Source organism: Gloeophyllum trabeum (genome assembly GCF_000344685.1).
Source record: "Gloeophyllum trabeum ATCC 11539 unplaced genomic scaffold GLOTRscaffold_00050, whole genome shotgun sequence".
NCBI lineage: Eukaryota > Fungi > Basidiomycota > Agaricomycetes > Gloeophyllales > Gloeophyllaceae > Gloeophyllum > Gloeophyllum trabeum.
Genome location: NW_006920459.1, coordinates 1 through 6,342, shown reverse-complemented (window position 1 = coordinate 6,342; position 6,342 = coordinate 1). Strand labels below are relative to the sequence as shown.

The 6,342-nt window shown below is 57.0% G+C and overlaps 2 protein-coding genes across 2 annotated transcripts; both read right to left on the bottom strand.

Annotated features, from left to right (window-relative positions):
* Window positions 1-216: 216 nt before the first annotated feature.
* Window positions 217-3,233, bottom strand: GLOTRDRAFT_82558 (glycoside hydrolase). The gene is made up of 3 exons (XM_007873209.1): window positions 2,815-3,233; window positions 2,666-2,765; window positions 217-2,616 (listed from the first exon to the last, which is right to left on the bottom strand). Exons 1-3 carry the CDS (start codon window positions 3,147-3,149, stop codon window positions 433-435), a joined length of 2,619 nt encoding a protein of 872 aa, XP_007871400.1. The 5' UTR covers window positions 3,150-3,233; the 3' UTR covers window positions 217-432.
* Window positions 3,234-3,369: 136 nt separating this feature from the next.
* On the bottom strand, window positions 3,370-5,866 carry GLOTRDRAFT_141616 (translation initiation factor eIF-2A). Its single transcript, XM_007873208.1, has 7 exons — window positions 5,690-5,866; window positions 5,486-5,627; window positions 5,318-5,433; window positions 4,984-5,267; window positions 4,633-4,933; window positions 3,680-4,581; window positions 3,370-3,622 (listed from the first exon to the last, which is right to left on the bottom strand). The coding sequence occupies exons 1-7, from the start codon at window positions 5,718-5,720 to the stop codon at window positions 3,491-3,493; spliced, it is 1,908 nt and encodes a 635-aa protein (XP_007871399.1). The 5' UTR covers window positions 5,721-5,866; the 3' UTR covers window positions 3,370-3,490.
* Between the last annotated feature and the right edge of the window lie 476 nt (window positions 5,867-6,342).

Below are 6,342 nucleotides of genomic sequence, written 5' to 3'. Positions count from 1 at the left end.
CTTCGCCGTCGCCATCGCCCACGACGCCCAGTATATAGACTAGAATTCCTATGTTTCCGAGCCGCCGTTCAAGCAGTTGAGTTACAAGTGCATCTATGAGGGTATATGATCGCTGAGTGGAAGAGGCAGACGCGCAGGTGGCAATGTGCCGGAGAAACGCGTAGTCGGCGGCGAGCGTGCTCGGCGCAAATCGGGAGTCAGGTTAGCCACAGAACGTGTTCATGTACGACTACACCGGTCGAGGGCCGTCATTAGCTGAAAGATACGCTACACCAGGGGTACTGTACACACTAATACAGATGCAGGGCGCGACAAAACAAGAAAGCAATAACCACAAATCCAAAAGTTCTAGGGCAGAGGCGCAAGCTGCCAGTCCGCTAAATATGACACAGAGAAGAGGCGATGGAGCACTGAAACCGAGACCAAACCCTATCACATAATCGTGCACCCACCCGACGGTGTCGGACATAGACTTCCAGCTAACCAGCTCCACATGCCTGCTCCAGCGCTCTGGATAGCTTCGTCGTACTTCACCTTGATGGGGCCACCGGGACGCTTGATGGTGATAGTGTACTCTTGCTCCTCTTCGCCTTCGGCAGGTACGACGTACCACCACTTCAGCGTCTGACCATGCACCTCGTATCTGCCGGACGACACGCTCACGGACAAAGCAAGGTCCGATGAAGCTTGGGGCAGTAGAGTGCTTGTTGAGGATGCGAGGGTCGGCGGCGACACGATAGGTGATAGATTGATTGTAGATGCGTTGCGAGACGCCAGTCCATGCTCGGATGCAGGCTCTGGGCTATCACCAAGAGACGTCTCCTTGCCCTCAGACTGACCAAGTAGTTTATCATCCGCGAAGTGCACCAAGGGGACGTAGATTTCCGTAGGGAGGGCAGACTCCTTCCCCGCTAACGACAGCGTGCTATCAGGTATTCTGGGCGCGTCTTCGCCGCGAACGCGGACAGTGAGCTTAAACTCGGCCTTCGCAATGTTGAAGTCCATCTGCTGAGGAACACCAACAACAGCCGTGGGAAACGGCCGACAAAATGCGCGTACGGCCCTTGCGCCATCAGTCAAGAAATCGTAGTGATCTCTCCAACCGGATGGCGAACCCTTCGGATGCGAGCCAACATCGAAGGTTGGTGTGGTGGCTCCTGTTACAGGCATTGTCGGAGTGTCCGTCCGGGACCCGAGCAACTTGTCGCCACTTGACTCTCTCAGATGCTCGCCCATCCTGAGCTCCTCCCGCCCCGCTCCCCTCATATCGTCCGTGCTCCATAAGCTTAAGTCCTCCATGTTCCAGCCGTCGCCCCATTCGTGACAGCTATCCGGGCAATACGTCCAAATGGTATAGTTCAGCCCATTCGGCCCATCCGCTGCATTCAAGCTGGCGTCCAACGCCTTCTGCTGATTGCTGTAGTCGCCCAGATACTTCCCGTCGTCAGTCCACCCGTAGGATCTCTTCCCATCCATATCAAATGGGGTTCCGATCTCTCCAATGAGAGTGGGGTAGCGACCCAAAATGTCGACGTCGCGTTTCAGTTCGCCGAGCTGCTCCTGGATAGACTTGCGGATCGCGGATTCCCCAAATTTGATGGCCTGCCAGGTACTGGAATACTTGCCACGCAAGACTCCTAGGGCATCTGCGTTGAACCAGTTCCAATGTCGCGAGACCAGGGTCAGACCGTCATAGTAATGCGGTGCGTAGCAACATCGACCCCTGAGATCTTCCTCGTCGATGCTGGGTGGCTGAGCAAAAACCGGCGGCTGCACGAAGAGTATGGCTTCCGGGTGCGCCTGCCGTATTCGCTTCGCGAACGCATGAAAGTGAGGTTTCCAGTAATCCTCGATAGGCTCCACCTCCTCCGCTTCACCAGGGACCCGCACGAAATAGTCAGGTTGGGCGATATACCCAGTCTCTACGTCCCAAACGCCATGCTGCGCCCAAACGCACTCGCCGAGCTTCCACTCCGGGTCCCGTCTCCACCCCCACTTGGGGTGGACGTTCCCCGGCTCGGTGGAAGGGTCCGCCCACATCTTCGCGCCCCTCGGGTCGACAGTGACGCTCCCCGTCTTCTTGGGCCCGAACGAGCCAAAGTCCCACGTCTCCACTGTCTGCGCCTCGCCCATGCCGAGGCGGAATGACTGCGCGGGCGTCGGCGCCGTACCTTTCTTCAGCATATTTGTCTGCCTGTCTGACGGCTTGCTGAGGTTCCGCCAGCCGAGAAGGCCCTCAAAGGGCTCGTTCATGCTGTCCCACCCGAGCACGCACTCGTCCAGCAGGTCGCCCGCATCGCGGATGCGGTCCGCGAGCTGGCCCAGCGCCTCGACGTAGTGCGACTGGAGGTAGTCCTGGATGTTCTGCCCGTCGATCACGCACTTTGGGGCAAAGTCGTTGCCGGCGAAGAATAGCGTGAATATCGTCCGGGAGGCGAGGCGGCCGTAGTTTGTTGACCAGATCATTGCCGGTAAGGTCGCGGGGTCTGGGGCGTTCGCGTCTGGGTACTCTGGGTGGATGATCGCCGCCTCTGTCGCTGTGAAGTTGCGCGGGTTGATTCCGCAGGCAGGAAGAGTCCAGTACGGGGCGCCCGACCCTCCAGAGAACCGTGACCACTGTGTAACATTGGTGCCATCTCTACCAGTGAATGAAACGTACACGTACCACATCCTGATGGGGGTCCATGAACACCTTGAATCCGTACTCCTTGCACTTCCGTAGCACTTGCACCGTATAGTCCATGAATTCATAGTCATACTTTCCGCTGGCATCCACCCTAAGCAGCTGAAACACGTACAGTATTGCAGACTCACGGTCCCTCGTGCTCCAGCGCCTCCCATGTCACGACGTACCGCAACATATTAAATCCCCATCCTCTCAGCCGCGCCAAGTGTACGTCCGCCGACCCGTCCTCCAAGTTCAACGGCTGTCCGACAAAACTCTCACCTCCGTTCTCCGCGGTCTCCCAGAAACCTTCCAACACGTACGAAGGCTTGCCCACCGGTGCTTTGGCGGAACCAGAAAGGTTGACTCCCCGTAGAAGTAGCGTACGTCCAGCGTTATCTACGAATTGGCAGTCGGTCGTGTGTACATAGTGCGAAGGCGTAGGCTGTCCAGTAATCGGTGATGTAGAGGGTACGGATGGCATGTCTTGTCGCGTTACAGGGACCTGCCAGCAGCTCTCTTCAGGTCGCTGCAGTTAACCAAGGTAGGTCGTACCACTCCATCGTTATAAGCGCGTAGTCTCGCCAGAAGGGGGAAATCACTCCCGTCACCTGACGGAACGCGAGGAAAATGTCCGCGATATCGCCGTGGACGCGTCGGGAGACGGGCACAGATGCTGTTGGAAAACGGATGCAAGTGACGGTGGCGGAACTTCACATACTCTTATATAAAATGCTCCATTTTCGAATTCTCGAATTACATGGAACCAACAGATAGAAGACTAATATTGGAATCGAGAGGAGCAAAGAGCAGCAGCAGCATATATTATGAACCGCCTACGCTGAGTGTACCGAGCTCCTTGCGTATTTCCGCCTCACTCTCGATCTTCTTCAGCTGCGTGGCCTCCAACCGCTCACCACGACTCTGCTTCTCCTTGAGCTCTTCGATGGCCTTGAGCTATGGAACGACAGGATGCGTCAATGCCTGGTGAAAAAGGGAACAACAAGAACGCACCTTCTTGTTCAGGTTGCGGACCTTCTTCGCAACCGGGTCCAAAGAACCATCGCCACCAGGGGTAGGAGGCACCGAAACCTCCTCCGCCACTGGGACTCCATTGACCTTAAGGTCAATAGACGGCTTCTCCACTCCATTGGTAGGCGGAGTGGCCGTCCCGTCCTCCTTCTTGCCAGCCTTAGGCCCCTTCCGCTTCCTATTATTGCCCTTCCTGTCCCCATCAGGCCCTGGCGAAGGCGACTGGGGAGCACCAGGGACATGCCTCCTCCCGTCTCTCCGGTGGTAGTCTCCGTTAGCACCAGGCGGCGCAGGGCTCCTGCTGTAGCCGCGCGAGGGTGTGGACTGGCCGCTCGAAGGGAGGCCGCCTTCGTCCTCTCGTTTGAAGATCGCAGGCGTCGCAAGACCACGGGCGCCAGGAGGCCGGTACGCACCCGCGGGCTTGGTCGGAGTCGGCTTCGCTACAGTAGCCTGGCTGGCGACGCTCGCACCGGGCGGAGGCGCGGGCGGCACGACCTGCGGGAACGCTGGTACCGAATCTACAGGCGTTGGCCTCCACGACGTCTGGTACAGCTCGTCGATCGCCTGTACGTGCATGAGCGGGCCCGAACAGTGCCATATCTTGATGCCGTTATCGACACGGAGACGAGGCGATAACGTCGCAGTAAGGATGAACCGCCCGTCGGGGGACCACTCGCACCAGGATGTATTGGGCGCCTCGATGCTTGCGACCTGGCTCAGGATCTTGCGGTCAATGACACTCATTTTGCCGGCCAGGTTTCCGAAGCCCGCGAGGAGGATCAGACGGCCCTGAGGGTTGAAGGAGATAAAGTTGTGTGGGCCAGATCCGAAGTCGTGGAGCATCCTCACACGCTGGTCGAAGAGCATGGCTTTGGCAGGCATATCTGCGCAGGCCGGTTCAGGAGACTATCGGGGCAGCCGAAGGTGGTACTTACACCCATACACCACACCAAACTCCTTCGAATTGGGGCTCCATGCAAAGTCATGGATGGGACCCTCCTTGTCCAATGTCACCCGACAATCAAAGTTACCCGCAGCGCTCAACAGGTACAACCCAGTCTCGCCGTAGTAACTTTTGTTAGTCTTATCCACGTCTGTGTGTGTAAGGACCAACACTTGCGTGCCGAGCATGTTCCACTTGATCTGGGCACGGTCAGCCTTGTAGAAGTTCTTTTGACACGTCGGCGGGCTGGCCAGGGTCAGCAGGTTGTAGATCTTGACACTTGCGGGTGCGCCCTGCGGAGAACAGTCAGCGAATGCAAAGAGGCCTGATGAAGACATCTTACCTTCTTCTCGCCCACGAACACTGCCAGCGATGGGTTCAACCCCGGACTCAGGGAGACGCTGGTGGCGTCCTCGACCTTGAGCTTATCCACAATGCCTTTCGACCACTCCGACGGACGGTACACCTGTATCTCCTGGCCGACCAGACGAATAGCATGGGACTCGGAGATTGTGTATTGCAGATCCCATCCCTCCTGGCCCTTCTGAGAAAAAGCTACAAGCTCCTCGCCTGTAGAGACCGAGAAGACTCGCAGGTTTTTGTGCTGGGACCCATCCTCGAGTTTCACTACCAAGACGCATTGGTTTTGAGATATATGAGCGGGGTAGTATACTCACCTGGTCTTTCCCACGTCGAGAGGTACGTTCCGCGGGGAGAAAAGTTCAGCTCGACGACGTTGGGAACGGGGAGTTCCTGCAGTAACTGTGCTCCTTCCGCCCGATATATCCGTACCCTAATCAACCATGTAAGACTTTGCTGGATCCGCAACAACCTGCGACACGTACCCGGACGGCACGGCCAACGCCCACAATCTACCATCGGGACTGTACTGGTAGACCCGCGCAGTACCTTCAGGGGCCTCGAAGCCTTGCACGGGCTCGTAGCTCGGAGATCCGTGAACGAGACCGATGCTCTTCTGAGCGCGAACTATGAGAACCACGAAGATCAGCAAACAGCCGACTCAGGTAAGACCTTCAGTTGAGACGTACACGCGTATTGTTGAGTGATCTGCGACGACATCGCAAGAGCTGCAGACGGTCGAAGGAGCGAGCAGGAGGGCTAAGAAGCAAATTAATGCTTCAAAGGAGTTAGGGCGGAGGGTACCCCTGGACAAGGGTCCGTCGTGGTTCACCCGGGTGACGACAGAAACAAGCCTAACTAGGCTTGCGACTGTAGACGGAGTCGCGAGCCTAGTTAGGCTCGGAAACCTTATTTGCCCACCCCACGTTAATGCCCCATCTGTTTCCTACGGAATCCTACCCCACCTGTACTCTCTAACATACGAGCGAGAGTACCGTGTATCTGCTGTACGTGGCACTGTCCAGCACGTATAATAACCCCTGCCTCGTCGCCCAACACCCCGTCTCCGCTGTCCCTTCGACTGTGCTGCTGCCCGCTTCCGGGCCGACTCCGGTAAGGGTCTGGTAATAGACCCCTAAGACGCTGCCCACGTCACTGCCGCGGCGCTTCGTCGGCGCATCCCGCCTCTCTGTCGTTGTCCACCGACCCGTCATCGTCGTCGCCGACGACGAGCACAACCTCTTGCTTATATGTAGTTGTAAAAATGTACAATAAATCTCGTTAAATACAGAAAATTCATGACATTGACTGGACATATCAGTGCTGTCACTTGAGCACTGCT

Bases quoted from the DNA above. Each gene is read 5' to 3' on its own strand.
- GLOTRDRAFT_82558 (XM_007873209.1), bottom strand. From the start codon at position 3,149: ATGCCATCCGTACCCTCTACATCACCGATTACTGGACAGCCTACGCCT. The intron at 2,766-2,814 runs GTGAGTCTGCAA...GGTGGATGCCAG, and splicing joins GCGCTGGAGCACGAGGGACC to CGGAAAGTATGACTATGAAT. The intron at 2,617-2,665 runs GTACGTGTACGT...AATGTTACACAG, and splicing joins TGGACCCCCATCAGGATGTG to TGGTCACGGTTCTCTGGAGG.
- GLOTRDRAFT_141616 (XM_007873208.1), bottom strand. From the start codon at position 5,720: ATGTCGTCGCAGATCACTCAACAATACGCGT. The intron at 5,268-5,317 runs GTGAGTATACTA...GCGTCTTGGTAG, and splicing joins CTCGACGTGGGAAAGACCAG to TGAAACTCGAGGATGGGTCC. The intron at 3,623-3,679 runs GTGCGTTCTTGT...GTCGTTCCATAG, and splicing joins TCCGCAACCTGAACAAGAAG to CTCAAGGCCATCGAAGAGCT.